The sequence below is a fragment of the Enoplosus armatus genome, chromosome 2 (genome assembly GCF_043641665.1).
Source record: "Enoplosus armatus isolate fEnoArm2 chromosome 2, fEnoArm2.hap1, whole genome shotgun sequence".
NCBI lineage: Eukaryota > Metazoa > Chordata > Actinopteri > Centrarchiformes > Enoplosidae > Enoplosus > Enoplosus armatus.
In genome coordinates, this window is record NC_092181.1 from 20636257 (window position 1) to 20657710 (window position 21454).

The 21454-nt window shown below is 40.4% G+C and overlaps 1 protein-coding gene across 1 annotated transcript in view; it reads right to left on the bottom strand.

Annotated features, from left to right (window-relative positions):
• Positions 1 to 21454, bottom strand: part of lrba (LPS-responsive vesicle trafficking, beach and anchor containing) — a 178086-nt gene that overhangs the window by 130782 nt on the left and 25850 nt on the right. Inside the window, exons 4-21 of the mRNA XM_070912728.1 lie at positions 20821 to 20916; positions 18899 to 19020; positions 18060 to 18186; positions 17189 to 17308; positions 15691 to 15837; positions 15152 to 15349; positions 14061 to 14194; positions 12878 to 12986; positions 12314 to 12466; positions 11730 to 11898; positions 11177 to 11256; positions 10542 to 10604; positions 9857 to 9954; positions 9496 to 9588; positions 8184 to 8292; positions 7703 to 7784; positions 5531 to 5654; positions 5209 to 5401 (exon numbers count right to left, since the gene is read on the bottom strand). Coding sequence (XP_070768829.1) covers positions 5209 to 5401; positions 5531 to 5654; positions 7703 to 7784; positions 8184 to 8292; positions 9496 to 9588; positions 9857 to 9954; positions 10542 to 10604; positions 11177 to 11256; positions 11730 to 11898; positions 12314 to 12466; positions 12878 to 12986; positions 14061 to 14194; positions 15152 to 15349; positions 15691 to 15837; positions 17189 to 17308; positions 18060 to 18186; positions 18899 to 19020; positions 20821 to 20916 — 2217 coding nt within the window. The remainder of the gene's footprint in view (positions 1 to 5208; positions 5402 to 5530; positions 5655 to 7702; positions 7785 to 8183; positions 8293 to 9495; positions 9589 to 9856; positions 9955 to 10541; positions 10605 to 11176; positions 11257 to 11729; positions 11899 to 12313; positions 12467 to 12877; positions 12987 to 14060; positions 14195 to 15151; positions 15350 to 15690; positions 15838 to 17188; positions 17309 to 18059; positions 18187 to 18898; positions 19021 to 20820; positions 20917 to 21454) is intronic.

Consider the following 21454-nt stretch of genomic DNA (forward strand, 5'->3'; position numbering starts at 1 on the left):
CCTCCCACGCCTAATTTAAGACCCTGCATTAATCACTGGGCTTGGAGGACAGAAAGTCAAAGATGGGTTGGTGGTGGAGGGGGGATGAAACTAGACCCACTTTGCTGGTTTTTCACCTGAGGCTATTTGGACAGAAGGGGAGAGAGAGCGAGAGAAAGAAACAAAGAAAACGAGAAAGCCAGAGATCAAAAGGAAGAAAAAAAATAAGAAATTGCAAAGGAGGAAGAGAAAGAAAGTGAGTCATTGAGAGTGGAAGAAAGGAAAGGGAGAGAAAGAAGCTGATTATTTGTAATTAATTAGGCGTTATTGTTCTAAATTAGCCTGCTACACGGGTGCTCATTAATCTTCTGTAGTGGGAAGCAGTGATTGGTAATCCATAGCTGTTTTCTGAGAGCACAGCCTGTTCTAAATGCGCCAGTAGTCTGTCTCTTCCTCTTTCCCTCTTTCCCAGTGATCACACAGCAAGACCTTCTACCCCATTAGTTTGAGCTTAATTTGACATTTAGCATTTTTAGCAATTAAAAGGCTGCATTCAGAGTGCACTGCTATGGAAATTATGCAGGAGAGCAGTGCAGAACATAACGTCATAGATTCAGGATGCAGTCTGTACATTAAGATGATGTATGTTGGCCTTAAATGGGGCTCTGTAACAGATCCAGTTACCATTAGACAGAGGTAGTATATGTCTGTGGTTTTTAAAAGAGCATTTAGCCTTGCTACAATATATAGAAACTGCCTTGGGTGGCTAAGACATCAGCGCTGATCTAATCTAATTTAATTCTACTCCATGACTCGGCCTGGCCTCAGTGGGGTATGGAAAAATGTTATGGTAATGTACAAAAACATGGTGGGCTTTTCTAATATGACAGGTAACATGGTATTACCTGGGCGCAGCATAGCCAGATCATACAAAAAACCTGACATGCTTTGCTATCATAAACAAAAAACACATTGCAATACATCAATACGGCAAGTTTTGGTAGTTTCACTTCCCACAATCTTCTTGAAAAATGAAATATATCACAGACAAAAATAAAAAATTCCACTTTCCTGCAGTCAAACAAAACCTGCGACCTCATTTCCAAAACAAAGTAAATCTATAGAGGACCTAGAACTTCCATTGTCCCCATGTCTGTGCTGTATAACTGATCTGGAATGAGCAGAAGCCCCACACCACAGCCTGTTAGGTGAGGGTCAGGGTGGCAGAGCGCTGATCTTGGGAGACCCCCACAGTAGGAGCCTGGGAGTCCCCATTTAGATAAATAGATAGAGACCAACCACAAAACAAAGGGGAAATGGGGAGGGCAGCATGGCTCTAATCCGATTAGCTAAATGCAATTCCTCCTACAAAATCAATGTCATCTGCTACTGCTGTGCTGGCTGTGCGGTTTCGCTTCTAGTTCACAATATCTTCCTTTCTCACTCCTTATAAAAACATTTTTCTTCATGGTTTTCTCCTGCCCATCTGATCCAGTGATATGCATATAGTCTTTATCTGTAATTTCTATCACAACCGTAGGAAGACAAGCTCGACCCATCGGGATACTGTACACTAAAATAGTTTTAAGCCAACCAGTCAAAATCATGCGGTTTCCATTGGCTGATTATTATACATTTTTATACATTACAAGATAAAAGATCAAACACATGGATAGTAGTACTGGCAATCCGCTTTCTACTGGATAGTATAGACAACACTTGATGCATGGCTATTATCTAGCATTGGCTTTTCAATGTGTTCACTTTCTCTCTTCCTTTTTTCACTTGTCAATACATCAATCTGAAAGTCTTTGCCAAAAACCAGCTTGATTCGTGTGTGTGTAATGTCTCAATAACCCCAGAGGTCAAAAGCTGCACGGCTAAACTATTCTTCATCTCACCATAAACTGAAAAGGGGTGATTAGCTACAATTAAACTAAATGCTTTCAAATGTGCTCAACTTCTATACATAATTGTAAAATTACCAGCTCATAATGTATATTATATTTTTGCCAAAGATCTGTGGGCTCATTTCTGCTGATATTTATCTTGTGGTAAAACATCTGACAGGTATAATGAAGTTAGCGGACAGTGGGAGTCTGAAGGACGGAAGGACCTTCATGCCCCAATCTTTCTCTTTTGGAGATCTTGTTCTCAAACTGATTTGTGTGCAGAGATGGACGAGGGGCACCTTGGGTGGGTGAGTGGGCTGAGAGTGGGAGGGCTGTCGTGTCAGCATGCCCACCTGCAGGAACATCTGTCTATTCACAAAGACGCATATGCAAATACACTTACTTCCCAAATGACTGACATAGAAGGATATACCCGTACACACACACACACACACACACGCACGCACGCACGCACGCACGCACGCACGCGCACACGCATTTCTTTTAATCTCACAAATGTAACTTCTCAACAAATCATAACCAGGTTATTAGTTCCTCTTGCTGGTCTATGCTTTGCCAGTAGACAATAAAAAGTCTCTGGGTGATCACTAAACCATCTCAGATCATGTCAACAAGAGCTGTTTGAGCTCCCTATGAAGTTGCAATGACAAAGCTATTGGAGCCAATCACAATGCACAAATCAAGCCTGCTCTTTCACAGGTTTCAGTGAATAAGGAGTTGAATATACAGAGTTTTGCATAGCCAATAATATCAAGTCAAGGGTCTGAACTCGGGGCCGAAAGAGGAAACTCTTCTTTTTCTTTTCAACTACGTTACAAAACCTGTGCCTTGAATGTGGGAAAATGAAAAGGATAAGATGCAACACATAATAATGTATCAACAGAAAATGCGGTACAAAGTCTCAACTAGAAAAGGTGTCTCTCTTAGCAATGAGGTGAAAACGTGCATTCAACATGAGGCACATTATCTCAATACATGCCAAACTGACAACTTTACCACAGCTGACACGAGGCAAACTAAATTACAAAGTCTATGTAGAGGAGAAGTGCGCAAATATGTATTTGTGAATGCATATATGCACTTATCAAGAGGCTCCCAGTGGGCTGGTTGTATTTATGAGGCCTTGTTTCTCTGATTGTTCTCGCACGGTTCCGATGAATATTCAATGGGCTCGGAGAGGAGGGCTTCCTAGAGCCCAAGAGAAAAGGAGGGCAAAGAGAAAATGTGCCTAGTACCTCACATTCACACCAACACAGAGACACACACGTGCGTGTGCGCGCATACACACACACACACACACACACACACACAATCATGCACAAACACACAGCCCTGCAGCAGTGGGAGGAGAGAGCAACAGTGACAAACAGCTTTGGTCCTACAAAGGTGGCAGGAAATCTATCAAACGGGACAATAAAATTGCAATTGAGTTTCTTTAGCTTTTTTTATAGCAGATGCATGTATCTTGGTGGCTAACACCCACTGCAACTATCCAAGTCCCTGCACTGTGCATGCATTTGTGTGTGTGTGTGTGTGTGTGTGTGCGCGTGTCTCACATCTCACAAGTGCATGGGTTTAATCACACACCCTGTGTGTGAAATTCTGTTGTTAGACGAGTGCTGGGCATTGTAACTAGGGCCAAGAAGAAACAGCATTAATCTTGTGCAATTACAGCAAAAAAGGCAATTACAGCCCGTCATGTACAAAGAACAATAAACAATTTCTGCACAACACCAAACCAGACATTTTGCTACGTTACAAAGTGAGATCCCTACATACTGCAGCTATATGAACAGATGAAACAAGAACAAAAGCTTCGGTTGAAACTAAATCCTACATGGATAAAATGTATATCATAAAAAGCCCAAATCTATGAATAATATTATATATACACCAATATACCAGAAATATTACAACGCAATGGAATTGTTATTTAAGATCAGATGTGTATTAAACATAGGGATAATAAAAATATTTTTCCAATATTTTAACAGTGATGTAATGACAGAACAATACAGTAAAGTATGCAGACCTCTGCTGTTATACATTGAAGTGTTTTATTTTCACTGTATCACAATGTGCCCTCATCTTTGTGACCACCTTCAAATCAAATACCGTCCTTGACTGCCGATGTGGTAAAGTCTAAATTTCCTTAGACCTTCATTTGTACATGTTTTGTTTGTTTGTTTTCACTGCAGGTTAGTTCTGCGGCGTTCAGAGGTGTGGGGAGACATTGAAGGTTCAGAGCATCAAGCATACAACACACACCATCCTGCTAACTGCTGCCTTCACACTGATCCTCTCCAGGCAGTCTGTCTGTGCCCCCTACTGGACGCCAACACTCACAGCACCCCACGCTGCAGTGAAGCGTCTCATATCACAAGCACTTCTTTAACTCAACCTTCAATCTGCCAGGCTTAAAAACCCCCCAGACCACAATCTGACACCAACCTCAATTACTTCACTGCTTTGGAACAGAGGAGCGTAATATGATATCAACAGTGAATTTCTAAGGCAGTATTTTGAATTCAGCTTTTGGAAATAAGAAGTGCCAGAAGTTTATTTTTATCTGTGCAACGTGAAAGAAAGAGACTCTATACATAAATAAAGAGTGGAAGGGCTGGTGGACTCATTCCCATTGGTTTATACTGCAACTAGCTTTTAAATTAAAATCACTGTATGGCTTCCATAGCTTAATCTGATGGGCACTGAGAGGCAAGGTTCAATTACTGTGCTAGTCTACGCTGCGAGTCAGAGGGTCAGACGATAATGTTCTCTAATTTCTGATTTGATGAATTGCATTATGTCAGATTCAAACTAAACACATGGGTGACAGAGCTGATGGCTTTGACTGAATACTGCTGTCACTTTGGCTGGAATCAAACTGAGGACGAGGGTTACGGTTACAGTCATGTGGTGAATGTTTAGGCTGACAATACTGAAGCAAGATGTGTGTGTGCGTGTGTGTGTGTGTGTGTATGCAAAAGTGTGTGTGTCCTTGTGTTTACTACAGAGAGATAAAGAGTGTGTGAAGTAAAAGGAAGAGAAACGTACTGTAACACAAAAAAAATAAAAATGAAACAGATGAGGAGATAGAAGATCCACAGAGAAAGATAAACAAAGCTGTGTCCAACCTCTGTGTGTGTGTGTGTGTGTGTGTGTGTGTGTGTGTGTGTGTGTGTGTGTGTGTGTGTGTGTGTGTGTGTGTGTGTGTGTGTGTGTGTGTGCGTGTGTGTGTGTGCGTGTGTGTGTGTGTGTGCGTGTGTGTGTGTGTGCGTGCGTGTGCATCGTGCATGGATATAATGAGCGCTCTGACCTTGGAGTGGGTGATGGACAGGGTGTCCACCCAGACCCGCCAGCCGCCCCACTCATATTTGATGGCGTGATAGAGCAGGATGCGGAAGATGGCGTATACCATCTCTGTGATTTTCTGCTCCTCGCTGTTTCGCGGGTTGATGAAGCACAGAGAGAGCATCCATTCCTGCCACACCGAGCACTGCAGCAGGCTCCTGAAACAAACAAAAAAAAGCACACGGCCGTGTAGTGCTGAATGTGAATCCCACTGGCATGTAAACACTGTGTGGACTAGTGTGTGATGTACTGTAGTTGTCTATCCACTGAAGTGGTCAAAGTCTTACCTGCGGTTCTCTCTGCTGTTATTGAACAGTTTGATCATGTCTGACAGAAAGACCCTTCGCACCTCCATGCTCTCGGGAGACGGGGGAGAGTTCTTGAGCAAAGAAGCTATAACCTTCAGAATTTCTAGAAATATTAACAAAAACAGTATGTTTAAGGATTGAGGTAAAAAACTTTTTTTTTTTGCAGAAATTAATGCAAGAGAGCCCAAAAATATAAAAATACTTCTTCATCTGTTCAGATGTAATACATTATACTGTAGCAAGTTGTATTTTTAAGGATTATAGTAAAAGAAAAAAGCTTGGATTTGGAAACATCCAGCAATCTGCTTGGAAATAAAACTTGCTTTGTGGCACAGAGGGAGAAACTGCACAAATCAACAACTAAATCATACATTGGTCTCAACATGTGCAAATCATTGTGTCACAAACTATCTCAACTCCCGGCTATACACACCTGAAAATCTGTGCCTGTGGTAAGAAAAACAGAACAGAGGGGGAATAAAAAAAAAGTTCAAGCCATTGATCTTTATCATACTGTAATGGTTTTGGTATTGTTTCAAATGAGAGAGCCAGAGTCGCAGGCCCTTCTGGAAGACTTGGCTTCGGTTAAACCAAAGAGACTGACTGTTTAGATGAATTATCTAGACAATGTCAGTGTCCATTTGCTTTGAGTAGAGAGACGGCGGGGCTTGGATTTCACTTGTCTCTTCAGACCTTGGCGCTAACCGATGCCCCCTTGCCCCCGCAGACGGTTGTGTTGTTTCTACGCCTTAGTCACTCAAATTATGAGTCGCTGAACCTTTACCGCCAGAAAATTACCCCAGCATGTACCGGGAATGAGGATGGAGGGATGGCGTATTCCCTTCTTTTTTCCATTTGCTCTTGGTTCCTTTCCCTTGAGTTAATTTGAGGGAAACGGTACTTCCTCGGTTTGTTTGATTGGCTCTGACGTTACTAAAGACTGCAATCAGGGGGCCATTTTGGGAGTTTGTCGCAGATTAAATCAAGAGAATGCACGGCAAAGGAGAAACAGACCACCGCTCTATGTTCCATAGAATGTGCTCACATGTACAAACCCATACAAGGTCTCTATGATATATACCGCCTGTCTAGGATGGTTGGGTAGGAGAGTTTTTAACACAATAAAGGCTTAAGATAATCAATGTGTGACTACAGCAGGACCTTGTCAGATTAAGGCTGGTTGGAAGTAAACCTTGGTTGTGATTATACCAAGTACTTGGATTTCAAACTGATTAAAGCTGTTTTGCAAGTGTGTGCACAAAGGTGCATGTATGTGTGGAAACGCCGGTATAAAAGAGGGAGGGATGTTTTCTTTTCTTAGTTGAAATGAATACTTAAGATTTCAACATGTGAAAAGATTTTGTGAGCTGACGAGAAATTGTAGGTATATAACAGCCTGAAAATATAAGATGGGATCACTGATCAAAGCCTGGAGTCGCTGTTTCAGCTTGTTAAGTTGTCACATATAAAAAATGAGCATGTGCTTTCTACAAGTAATGATGTACGTGTGCGAGTGTGTAGCAATACAGTACATACACAGATATATGCACAGTATATGTGCATTTAAATATACTTTTTACATTAAGTCATAATGTTATTTAAATCTGTTTAATTATTGTTACAATCGATACAAATATTTAAATCCTATTAATTATTGAATAAATAATCTAGACTACTAACATGATACACTAAGTTTGAGGTAAAATGTAAATACATTTAGATAATAACATAAAATCAAACATACTGTAAACATTATATGATTCAAGCAAATGCATTTAAACAACAAACTCTAAATTAAAAAGTGTTTTTCACACACTGAATTAAGTGCACTGTCATCAATTTATCATTCCTTTATATGCAAATGAATCCTGACAAAACATGATACCGACTTCCAATAAAACCAGCAGATGTGTGTACATTTGTCACACAAAGTGTTTGCACCATCCTCATGCTAGGTTTACATCTGACGTTCAATTGTATGAAAAAACCCTCTGGCTGCAAACTTTATGTCGTTCATTTGTTTGACTGTATACAGCGATTGCACAGCTCCATGGGGAATATCCTCTAGTGCCGTATGGAGCAATAGGTATGTAGAGGGTATGCTGCAGGGGATGATTTAGGAGAGTAGTGTGGCGCAGAGGAGGCACTTACGCGGGTTGAGAATCTTCACAGTGGAGTCGGGGTCCGGATGCTGTTTATGGATCACTTGAGTGCAGATCTGCTCTGTAAGAATCTACCAGGGGACAGAGCGGGGATTCAAGTCATAAATATCCACACTGGCCTTAACAATAACAGAGAAACAAACCACACTATGGATACACAGACCTATGTATATGTTTCACCATCACGTCGTATATGGCTGAATAATTGTCAAGTCAAGTTTCTGCAGCTGGTTGGCCGTACAATTTATTATTTTTACTAATTCAATTGCCATGTTGAATAATAAAGGGAAAAAATGAAAATTAGACAAAGACAAGGTCAGTTAAAAAGACAAAGAAATTATAACAAACAATAATAAATATTGGCATGCAAATGTACACTGAGGTTATTGCTGTATGTCACTGTTGCCTATGGAGATAATTTCAATCCTCTAAGCACAGGCCTGCAGTGTGTACGTATGCAGAGGACTGACCTCGAAGAGCACATTGTAGGCTGTCATGCTGAACTGGCTGGAGTGGAGCATCAGGCGCTCAGTGAGCAGGGAGAAGAGGCCATGACTCAGCATGACCTCAGATTTCCTCCTGATCAGGATATTAGGAGGTCAAAAGGTCAGTCAGTAAACATCAGGATATTAGGAGGTCAAAAGGTCAGTCAGTAAACATCAGCATTTGCCAGACCCATGTTGTATCAGAAAGCACATGCAGCACCTCGTCTAAACTCGAACACGATATATACAAATGCACTGCAATACCGCAACTCTAATCTTTATTTGAAAAGTACCATATTGAAAATGTCCTGTAATATCATCCATTTTGAGAAATGAGAAGGGCAAAATCTGGAGTTTCTGATGAGTCAAATAACTGCAGCAGTTGAAATTTGTATTGGTATAAATCAGTGGAGCTCCAGCTGACATTTGACATGGAGGAAATGAAAAATAGAATCCCTGCTGACTAAGTAAGAGCAGTTCATCACAGAAAAGTCTTTGTCGCTTTCATCTCTGATCGTGGATCAACTCCAATTTTAGCATTGTAGCTCAGCTAAAAAAAAAAACTGTGGACTGTTCGCAGATAGTCTCACAGTCAGCCTTACATCTGGATCACAAGGCTTAAAAACTGTTGCCAAGACAGGGATAGAATTGTTTCTTCTACTCCTATTTCAGCATAGTGTGCAGACACTATAATTGGTGGTAATTAGAGAAAATTAAGTAATGAACAATTAAGCAATTAATATGGCCTGAATCTCATCATGCGTTACCACCCAAAATAACACCGGTCATTAGAGTAACCTCACATCGATGTTAGACAGCACGCAAGTGGCAGGTATACATCAAAAGAGTGTTCAAAATGACGATAAAGAAGGGGTGGTTAAATGCATGATAATTCATTTCATTTTAGTTTACTTTGACAGTGAGGCCTGCAGCTGCACAGAACCCGTTCTGTTTGAGTTATTTAAATGCAGCTGTACGATGAGATTTTTTGGCACACTTCAATATTTTGAATCTGACCTTGCCTTTTAAAAATGATAACAACTACATAAAAATGTACAACTAGCATAAACAACTATATAAAGATTTTAGAATGAAAACTATGGATTCAATAATCAATGTCAGAGCAATTTCAGACACTTACCAAATTTTATTCCCTTTCAGTTATCAATGATTTTATTACTATTAGAAGTATGCACTTCTATATATAATTTTACATTTCCAATACAGACTGAACTACATGCAAATCTACACTCTGGGGATGCAGTGCAAAGGATTTAAGCTTTGTGAGTGTACTTACTTTGGTGACAAGTATTTCACAAAGTAGCCCATTACTTTGAGTGCCTGTACCCTTATTCCTTCACTTTTTGAAGCCAAAAGCTTGTAAATCACGCTGTGAAAAAAAGCACAAAAAAGTTACATTATATTTTAAGTAACAATGAAAAAAGCAAAACTATCATGTTCTTGCCAAAAATACATTCTCAAAATTTGTTTTTTAATTAAACAAAAAACAGAATCCACAATCTAAAACGTTGCATAAAACTACAGTGACACAAGACTGAAGCTATGAAATGTAAAATAATCAGCAATTTTACTTTGAGCAAAAACATACTTACAAAAGTACAAGCACATCTGCAGATAATATAAACAGTGATCATTACCGAATCCCATTGCGCTGGTCAAAGGCCTGGACCATTGACCCAGGATGTTCAGACATCAGAGCCACCAGCAACTGCAGTACATCCATGAGATTGTCATCCTGAGGGACAGAGAAGAAGGGGTTTGAGATTATTGTGGTGCTTTCGTTGGGATATCTTAAATTAGGAATTTGTCAGCTGTACTTGTCAATACAATATAAAGACAAATGTATGGACATTATTCAAATGCTATTTATTCTTGTGATGTTTGATAGTGGCAGTTGCAGCAGTAATGGGAGAAGGAAAGGTTGTAAAAATTCAGTAGAAATAATGGAATACATCACAAGCATCTGAATTACAATATGTGCTCTATAAAATGAAGGGCTGCTACATGTCAGTGGCTTTTCCAGGCAATGTTATAATCACTCTTTAGTCTTACAAGGTTCACTGCGTCACTGACTGATCTGACTGCTTCATTTGTTATGCATCACTCCACTGTAAACAAAACCACTTCTGTCAGGGCCTCTAACTGGCAGACAATAAGAAAAATAACATGGAACAGTGATGCTGCCTTTAGCAACAGGAATTGCTCTTGCTCTGCATATCAGATGGTGGGAGGACAAAAGTACAGTGCAGTAGTGATATGTTGCCATCTGGTGGTGAAGCCTCTGCTGCTCAGTGCTGCATGAATAACAGTACGCATGCCTACCTCATGCATGGTAAGGAGGTAGTTGAGGATACTCTGTAGCTCATCCTCCTTCACTCCATGATCCTAGAATATAATTGCACAAATCATTTCACAATTGTGAAGGGTTTATCATTTTTTAACTCCCTACATACCCCTACCCCAGACAGATATGTTCCAAATATGACCAGATATCTTGATATTAATAATGTGACTGTATTTTTGGGGTATTTTGGGGTTTCACAAAAAAGAAACAATCCTAAGTGATGTGAATATTATTACAAAGGAGGGATGCTCATTTCACTCTAAGATGGAGGAGATGAGGACATGACAATATCAAGCTATACAAGAGCCCCAGGTGATATCAATTCTCACATTACAATATCAATATCCCATCAATAGATATCCTGGCTTTATGTGGTTCTATATAGATGAAAAGCACTGTTAAAGCAAGAAATTGTCAGATATATTACCATTTAGATCCATTCAATAAAATCCTGTCTTCCCACAATGTAAATACATACTTTTTTGTACTAACTAGTTTAAATGATCTTTTGATGAAGGTTAAAGGCTTTAATCACCCAGCTGACATCTAAAGGAGAATCACGCGTTAACTACACTTGCTGTTGTATAAAGGGGTTGAGGCATGTCTGGCTTACCTTCATGATGAGCTGCTTGACAAACAACAACAGAAAGGCTCGCAAAGACAGGATCTCTTTCTGGTTTGGCCTTGGACCATCTGCAAACACAAACAGCAAACAACAGCACGTGTAAGATGCACTTTTCAGACAGGGGTTCTGAAGTGCTGCTGCAAGGTTTGTGTACTTCTCTTTTTTTCGGATCAATCACAATGGTACCATTAGGAAGGGGATAGGAGGCTTCATGCAGAGCTGGGTTATTAGCTAATAAATGAGAAACGGAGCATGGTCCAGAAGGATAAGGCTATAACTTATAAGATGATCAAGTTCTGCACCCAATTTATCATTTGAAGGACATACCGTGATAAAGTGTGAGTGTTGGTGCAGTGTGTGTTTATATGTGTGTGTCCATATTTCTGTGTACAAACATATGTGTGCATGTGAAATCTACCTTTGCATGTATGATCTGTGCAGAGAGCCAGAAGAGGAATGGAAACACCATACATCAGTAGTGTGCCATTACGGCATTACATTATATATACAGTAGATTTCAGCATTTTGTGTGCGCCCTCACCTAGGCCTTTGGGCATGACTCCACTGCGGTCCTGGGGGTTGATAACCCAGTAGTAGTATTTCAGTGTATGCATGACCTGAAGTACAGTGCCCACCCTGCGAATGGTGTTGTAGATGGTCACTGTGCTGATGAACTCTGTTGCCAGGTAAGTGTAGAGTGTCAGTTGCACCTGCAAAAGATAAAGCTCATATGAAAACACACACATACACACACGCGTGATAGTTTGAGTGGAATAATCCAGTTTTAGTGTGTCCTAGCTTTTTGTTCCTATGAAAAGAAAGTGGAGGCTTCTAAGCCCCTAAGGGTTGTAGGCAAGCCATTCTCATATAAATAGCAGTCACTGAGTCACAGGTGGGGGGATAACCTTGAACTCTGAGCTGAACTCCTGAACACTGAAAATAAAAAGTAGGGCAAGACCATACAGAGCAACAGAGGGTGATTATGACTGCGCAGGTCTATGTGAGTGTACACGACTGTATGTAGTAAATTATATGTGTGTGTCCTATCTACATGTGTACTCCATCTTTACAAATGCAACCAAATGCAAAAGAATGTGCTGCTGTGTATGTGTGTATTCATGTTACCTTGGCAGGGGCATGGATCCAGATGGCAGGGTTGAACAGAATGTGGTCACACAGCTGCTTGAGCAGCAAGATGCCATTCTGCAAGTTGCTAAGGTATCTGGAAAAGGCCAGCACAATGTCCAGGACGGGCCGCGTCACATGCACCTTGGAAGACTGGAGCCAGACAGGGAGACAGAAAGTGCCACAATGGGAGGTGAAAAAAAAGGAGGGGATGATATGTCAGTGAAAGGAGTCAAAGACGTGGAAAGCAAAAAGGGGTGGAAGAGGTACAACACAGAAAGAGGAGGGAAAGGACGCATGCAGAGAAAGATGAGGAGGAGCTCCTCTTCTGCCTAACAAGCACACAAGCCAGCTGTGACCTCCAAATACAGCTGAGGGAAAACAAAGTCTGTCTCATATTAAGTGTTGGTGTTGGTGTGTGCTTGTGTTAGTGTGTTTGTGGCGTTAAGGGAATCAAGATCAGCCTTATTACTGCACTGGGTTCATTATGTGCAGCTACTGGTACCAGAGGAGGGCTCTCTCGTGTATTTCTTTGCCAGCTGAGCCAATTTGTGTTTGTCTCACCTTCTCCAAAGTGTAGCCAATGACGAGAAAGCCTTTGCAGGCCAGGACCTGCTCTTGCATAGCCACTGAGTTCTTCAAGAGCTCCATCACAAAGGATAGCAAAGTGCAGCTAAGAGGCCCACAAACAGACAGACAGCGACAAAGAGAGAGAGTTAGACAGTGACAATAATCTATGTAAGCTGCTGACAAAGCCTTGACTGTGAAGGGCATATCCTACATGAAATGTGATTGAATGAGGGTGTCGTGTCATTGTGTTAGGAGGACAGATTCTAGTTAGCATCACCTTGAGGGCAGCAGATACAACGACGTTGCAATTTCTACGTGAGATGGCCTCCTCAGCTTTCAAGCTTAGCTTACATCAAAAGTTTAGAATATAAAATCAACTGCTATTAAAAACTGTGGGTCTCTTTTTGACAGTGGTATCGCTAAATGTTATAGGAAGGCATAAACACTTGTTAATAGACAGCAGTGTTACCTGTAAAGCCAGTGGTAATGGACTGAAAATAATTGACTGTGTGGGTTATCTGTGTTATTTCAGATCAGTACATTTTAAGTTCACCATTAAGATCCAACTACTCATTTAACTGAGCATACAGCTCATAGACAGTAATCAGAGGGGAAACGCTGGGTCCAATAACACCTTAAAAATAAATACCATTTATTATTGTACCTTAAAGTCTGTGGACTCGTGAGAGCCTAAATAAAAAAAGAAAGTGCAAAAGCAGCAGAGGCCAAGATATCCTAAATTCTGCCTGCCCACATCTTTCAAACTCTACAGTTTGTAATGCAGGCTTTCCTTTAAAGATTTGTCGTCCAAAGCCCAAGCTTAAACCACCCTGATGACATCACTGTGACATGTCTTGGGTTATATTCTCAGACTTCACAAACACAGACAATATACAACTGTTTTGTACATCATGGGAAGTACAAAACAATATACAACTGTTTTGTACTTCCCATGATGAGTAAACTGATCTTGATGTGTAAAATTAGTGGATTCCCTCTTTAATAAATATAATTTCCTCCAAAATCAAGGAGTTAGCTGTTAAAAGTTGTAATGCAATAAAACTGAACACTGCCAGCAGTGTTCCATTAAAGTGTGTGTGTGTGTGTGTGTGTGTGTGTGTGTGTGTGTGTGTGTGTGTGTGTGTGTGTGTGTGTGTGTGTGTGTGTGTGTTGTTACCAGACAGAGGTGTCCAGCTCGTGGCTGGAGGGCTGGCAATAATCCAGCTGTGCAAACAGAGGGAAGAGGACCTGCACACCTCCGATAGAGTGTATGCCACTCTGGACTGAGTGAGTCACCACGGCCTTCACATCCTATCAAAAGAAACACTCATTTAACATGGCAAACATTTGCATATGGGTCACAGAGATATTTGTTCTGATGATCATAGTGATGTGCACTAAATCAGCTCTATGTGTTGACATATTTGGAAGGATGAGGCAAAAAGTGAGCTGGTGTCCTGTGTTGTTCATTGTGACACCAACGGTGGCTTTACAAGACTTTTTCCTCTCTATAGGATTGGAATTTTTGAACTAGGCATAGTAAAGCAGAATATATAGGTCACATATTAATTTATTTTTCACACTGTGTGTATGTGTGTGCGTGTGTGTGAGTGTGAGTAAAGGGAGCATATGTTTGTGTGGCTCCAAAAGCCTCCCACACAAAGGAAACAAAGCATTTTCTTTGATGAGAGGGCATGAGAGGAAACTCAATTAGTGCTTGAGAAAAGAAAACATGAGTGAAGAATCAGTACTGTGTGTATTAGTGTATGTTTGTGTGTGAATCTGCATTTGTAAGCAGCATATGGAAATCTTCAACAAAGTTCACCACCTACTTCTAATAGGAAAAACTCACAATTACTTGAATGCAATTTCAAACTAAATCTCAGTCCCAAAGAAGGCTAATAATATTAGAGCACCAGGATGGCATTTTTCAGCACCTGTAGTGGCCTGGCTAGCTCAACACATTTGCACCTCTGCCCTAATGAGCCTATTACAATGAAAAGATGCCAACTGGGCCACTTTCATTATAGCAGAAGAAAGAAGAAGGAAAGAAAGAGTAAAGAGTGATACATATGGAAGAGTGGGAGGCAAGGAGCAGGTGTACAGGTGGTGAATGAATTTGTACCGACATTGCTTTAATGTCGATGCAGCATGGTGACTTCAGGTTACATTCAAATAATGGCAATCCAAGAGATATCAACTCCAAGGGGAATGGCTTTCACCGGCTATACAGCAGAAGCAAAATGTTACATTTAAAAGCATAATTACCTGCAGCATGAGTGCATGGGGTGAGTGGACAAAAATAGAGGCGTTGTCCTTGGGAGAGGACTCAAGGCAGAGCTGGGCATCTGTGGCGCGGGGGTTATAAGTGAAGGCAATACTAGAGGACAGCTTGCCATCATACAGTAAGGTCTTATGATGCTCCGCAAACAGCAAGTCACTCTCAGCCTTGTACTTGAATGTGCCCTGAGGAGAAGGAAGTAGAAGGGAGAGACATTTAGTGGAAGAGAGTGTAATACAGTCATGGAACAATAAAGAGACAGGCAAAAAAAAATTCTGTGTCTAAATTACAAAATAGCAATGTATAATTTCCCCCCGGGGATCAATAAAGTATTTCTGATTCTTATCAACCAAAAAATATATAATATGATAATTCATATAGTTTAATATACCTTTTTTGTTTTTTAGACTGCTCCACAATATATGAAAAGGGTACAGATTTCAACTTTTTAGAAGCAATTTAAATCATTATAATGCATCATTTGCCTGTAAGTCTGACAGACTTCTCAGGTTGTATGCCTTCTAACCTGGTAACCTGGACCCAGCTGATAGATGGCCAGGATCTGAGCAGCGCTGAGAGCCTCTCCAAACAGGTAAACTGCCCCCATCTGTCCACAGAACACGCGGTTGGCATCTGCTGTCTCCGACGATCCCAAGAAACACTTGTCAAATGTCTGCAGCAGGAGGGAGGCAGGCAGAAGACGATAGGTAGGATTTGAGGGAGCAAAAAGGGGGGGGGGGGGACACAGACATAGACAATTAAAGATGGAATGAATGAAGGGAGGGAATGGGGAAGGAAATAAGGAATTAAGACAGGAAGGAAAGATAAACAAGACCAAAAATAGCCAGAAAGAACAGAGGGAGACAGAGGGAAAAGGCATATTCATGTTAACACCAGCATGCTGTAGCTAACATGATAATGATAATCATGGTCGCTGAAGCATTAGTGTTGAGAATGATGTGGTGACATCTCAATCAAGTTTCTAATTTGTTTTCTGACATGCTGACACATCTAGTGGATTATACTACACTGTGGAGGCATTTTCATTCATAACAAAATTTGATTTAAGAATCTCATATCTCAGCGTGACAGAAAGCAATCCTGGGGACTGTGACAGAGTTCATACAGTAATGTATGAGAGGTGCAGGATGTGTATATGTATGTGTATATATATATATATATATATATATATATATGTCATTTTCCACTGTACTATCCATGTTAAAAGATGGAGAGAATGGTTTCACCCCCTGAGCCCTCTGAAAGCAAAGGCTGAGATTAGATATATCTGTGAGCGAAGGGGGCATGAGAGTGGGGTTTGCTTTTCAGTTTTTGGTACACACTCCTGTAGCCATATGTGATTCTGAAATTGATATTTGACAGAAAATCTGTTAGGTGCAACCACATGTCTACCCTCATGTAGACATATACAAGCCAGAAGGTGGATTTGTAAATATAAAATCTTGCATGAGGGTTCATGCCGCAATATTTGTGGTTTGCAAATGCACACAGAACACGCTCAGCCATAGAAATGGCCTACATTAAGGAATAGTTTGTGGAAATATGCTCATTCGCTTTCTTGCCAGGTGTTGGATGAGAAGATCGATACTACTCTTATACCTATATGGTAAATATGAAGCTACAGGCAGCAGCCAATTAGCTTAGCTTAGCATAAAGACTGGGGGAGACTGGTAGCCTGACTCTGTGCAAAGGTAACAAAAAACAGCATCTCTAAAGCTCATTAATTAACTCATTATATGTTGTTTGTTTAATCAGTACAAAATCCAAAGTAAGTAAAAATGACAATTTGTGAGTTTTTTGGGGGGATAAGTGCTTAAATAGCTTAACATTTACTGTATAGACATTGTTTCAAATCTCTCATCAAATTCTCGGAAAGAAAAGCAAAATGTCAAACTATGCATGAGAATTTGTTCAGACATTCAGACACAAAAAAAGGGAAATTGTAGTGCCCCCAACTGGGTGATTTACAAACAGCAAACATTTTTTAAATTGTTGCTACTTACGTCGCTGGTGTTGACAAACCAAGCGATGTCTCCAAAGGAAGCCAGTTCTCCGTTCACAAAGCAGCTAATTTCACTGTTTTTCCAGCGGTTGTAGATGTGAACAAGAGTCACCATGTACCACTGCAACAACAAAAACACACAGACTCTCACAATGGAAAACTCTTACTGTATAACTCGAGTACCAATCACACACAACAAAATATCAATAAGTCAGCACATGGTGAGAAGCTTCTCGCTTACTCAATTAGCCTGATTCCATCATGTTTCAGGACTCCATCCCCTCCAGCTACAATCCCACCTACTTAGATTTCTGGTTTTCTACGCAGCCTTACCACCAGATAAATAGGTTACCAGTGTTACCACAGTGAAATAGGTTATTATGGTTTCCTCCAGACAAGAACAGGCATTAAAATAGAGTGAAAAATCAACTAAAATGAGTTCTGTGTCCTCATGAGGTTTATTGAGGTGAGGTGGTGCCTTCATGCCCAGGGGAAAGAGGAGGATGTTTCAATTTGTCCACAGGCAAAGCATCTTTCTGACTGCAATGGTCTTCAGTGTGTGCTGTGCCTGGAAGGGACTGAGAGTATTGGATAATCCTTCTCTCCCATCGCCCTCATTCCTGCTCCTTCTAGTTTTGCTTCTCCCCAGAGTCAGGTAAGGCGTGACAGTTCTCTCTTACAGCAAGGTCTAGATTTATTGTGTGCGCACGTGTGTGTGCATGTGATTGATTATGTGTGTGCTGACATATGATTTCTGTGATCTATTTACAGAGACATTTCAAGGATTTGTCGTTTCATGTGCATGAATATCTGGTTTGCTTGTGTTGCCCAACCAGTACCGGTATTCTGCTTTGGTTTTGCTCCTTTCGTACCTTCTGTGGTTTGAAGTCGTACTTTACACAGTGCTGAAATCCTTTCCCCTTGGATTTTAATGAGGTCACTATCAAACAGCCGCCCACAAAGTGTGCAGAGTAACCCAGGCCTTTACTAGTGCGGAAGCTGAAAAGAAATGAAGGGAGAATACAAACACACAGCTTTAGTTTCTGAGTGAGATTGCACACTTTCATGTTGACTACATTCAAGGGCAACATGTCCAATATATCATATAAACACTTTAAAATGTTCTCAAAGGGATAAAGATAGCAAACAATCATTTCTCAACTTCAGAGACTCTTCCCATCACTCTCCATGTCCCAGCGAGATGGGGCCCCTGCGTGTGATTTAGTGAATTAATCTCTTTTTGAAAAGGGCACAGGGCTGAAGAGAAGCTTTTATTAAAGATTCTCTCAAGCAGCTTGTCGGCCACCCGGCTTGGTTATGATTTTCACAGAAGCCCAAACAGATCCTTGTTGTATAAATTAGATTTTTGACAGAAATTAATTATTGGTTGAAAAGATGAAGATCAGAAGGCTTGATTTACTCGCTCCTCAGAGAGGAAGCAAAGGATGAGGAGACAGGAAAGATGGAGGGAGAACTGTTTTTCATCTGGGAGGCTGCCTTTCTGCAGCACATTTTTGGGATTTTCACATGCATATAAGATACATCTTGGTTATACTGGGGACATGTACACGTGGATATGTTCACACTTACACAACCCAAATTCAATGATCTTGTGTAACACCCCTCTCTTTACATCATTTACACTACAAATGTATTACTGCCTTGAGCAGCAGTTTAGGTTTACTGGTCAAAAAACAGTATTGTTACTTACCAGTACAGGTAAGGCTTGTCTTTGTCTACATTGATATTGTTGAGAGGATCCATGCGGAGCCATGTGTGGAATGTAAACCCATTCTGGTATGGCCATTTTGCTATAGGAGGCAGAGCTATAGCCTGTTAAAAAACAGAAGAAAACAAAACATGGCATCAGATGGGTCCTAGTCAGCTGTATAATTAAAGGGACAAATTGATTATTTTAAAATGAACAAAAAAACAGTTTTCTTGTACAATAGATCAGTCTGAAAGCAGACAGTTTCATGTCACAAGGCCACAAAAGGTGTTTGGGCAAAGAAATATCAAAGCAAACATGTTCTCTGCAGAAAAGTTAGAAACCCATTGGTCTAAATAACGTTTCTGTGTGTGTGTGTGTAGGCCTTTCTGTCTCATTAGCAGGGCAACACAAGAAGGTACACATGCACTTTTCAAAAACAGTGTGCTGACAAACAGACAAGTACTAAAAGAGTTCAGATCAACCAAATCAGACCCAAATGCACAAGGCAGACTCAGAAAAGCACCATCACCATGGCGATGGAGGGTTACATACAGCAGCTGGCAACCCCACACACACACATACTATGTAAAGGGCCTAACATGGACTAATGCAGCAGTCAGTGGGGCAAAGATTTACACACAGGGAGGGACAACTTCCTATAAGATTCATGCTTAATGTAATGAAAAGTTAATTCATCTTTATTCTACAACGGTTCATTTGTCCTTTACTCATACACATAGAAAAATCCTGAAGACATTAAACACATTTTGAACGCTTTAGTTTCAAAGACTTAATTAGTTTACAAGTAATGAATGATCAAAGAGGCATTGTGATGTATTAAGGTATGAGAAAATCATCCTGAAATGAACATACAGGCATGCCACACCATTCCCTGCTGCAGGAAGAGGAAAAACAGTGCACCTTTCAATGAATGTGTTAAATGATGACTTTGTAAAGTTTCATTGCAGTGAGCACTAAAACTGGAGAAATCTATATACTTAAAAAACAGTAGTCGCAAAGAAACTTCAAATTGTGAGTTAAGCTTTTTGATACATAAAGTAATATAGATAAGCTCTTATACTGTGATGTATTTTATTGTGTTTCATCCAAACACTGGTCATGTGACAAGAAAGGTTGTTTGGTACTTAAATTAACACATGCATATGCCTGTACAGAAAGACAAGAAAAAAATGGGTGGTTTGAATAAACTAATGTTCAGGGAAGGTACCAACAAAATTCTAAAAGGCATGATTTGAATAGTCTGAAGCTGAATAGCAACAGCCACAACATGATAAATGTACTCAGACACGCTTTAAATATGTAGAAATCATTCACTTAGACACAGCGCCATTTCTGGATACTTAACAACATTTTAGCGAGAGCAAAGTAGCCTTTCAGACTTGACAAGGGTCTGAATTTTAATGGCAGACTAGAAAATAACTAAGAGAATGTGTAAAGCTTATCAATTAGAGAAAAACTGCATGGGTCAGTGAATGGCTGGCTCACAGGAAATCAGCTTAGAAAGCACTTACTATGAAAGGCTTCAGGAGGGATCATCATGTAATATCTGTAGTGCTCTTGTTCTCGCTTTCATTAATATTCTTTATAAGATGAAGGAAGATAGGACTTATTGTAAAGTTTGGGAGGCAGTCATGGTGGGCTTCCAAATTCAGGTAGCTCACCATTTCTTGCATTAAATATCTTTTTTATTTAATTCTTTTTTTTGTTGGCATTTTGTCTTTATTGACAGAGACAGTAGGGAGACAGAAGAGGACCAGGAAGAGAGAGGGGATGACACGCAGCAAAGGGTCCGGGCCAGACTCGAACCCAGTGAAATCTTGCTGCTCAGTCAGCTCATCATCTATGTGTAAACACACTTTTTTTTTTATTCTGCCGTGTTCAACATTATGTAATATACTCACAGCTGCATTTTTCCCTGGAAAGCTGAAGAAGGAGTCAGGGCCATTCCTGTGAGCCATGTACTTCAGAACTGACAAAAGCTTCACTGCATGACGAGGCTGAGGAAAGAACACAAAAGCACACAGGGATCATTTTAGACAACTGTTAGTGATGATGTCCAAACAGGCACACACATGCACACAAAAGCACAAGAACCCTAGTTACACACTTACAGTAGCATGCAGCCACAAATGATTAAAAGCTTTGGTTCTGCTTGTTCTAAATTTACCTCTCAGCCTTATCAGACTTTGACATCCAGAGAGACTTTACTTCATAATCTGCTGATTATTGTGTACAAGCAGTGTGCACTGCCAAGTACACCCATCAAAAATATGTTTATATATAACACACAACATTCAGATATTGGAGCTGGATCAGTGAGAGTGATAAAAAGTCCTATACATTTTTACAATTTTCAACAAGGTTGTAGTTCATAATGTTCAGTGCTATAGCACTTGATAGTTAAATCCCATCCACCCTGTCTCCCTGGATATTCAACAAAAAACAAAATAAATAGACGAGGGGTGGCAAGAGTTGCTTGAAAAAGGGAGAGTGAGGTGAAATTCAGAAGCAAGACAGCAACTTGCCCTATTTCCT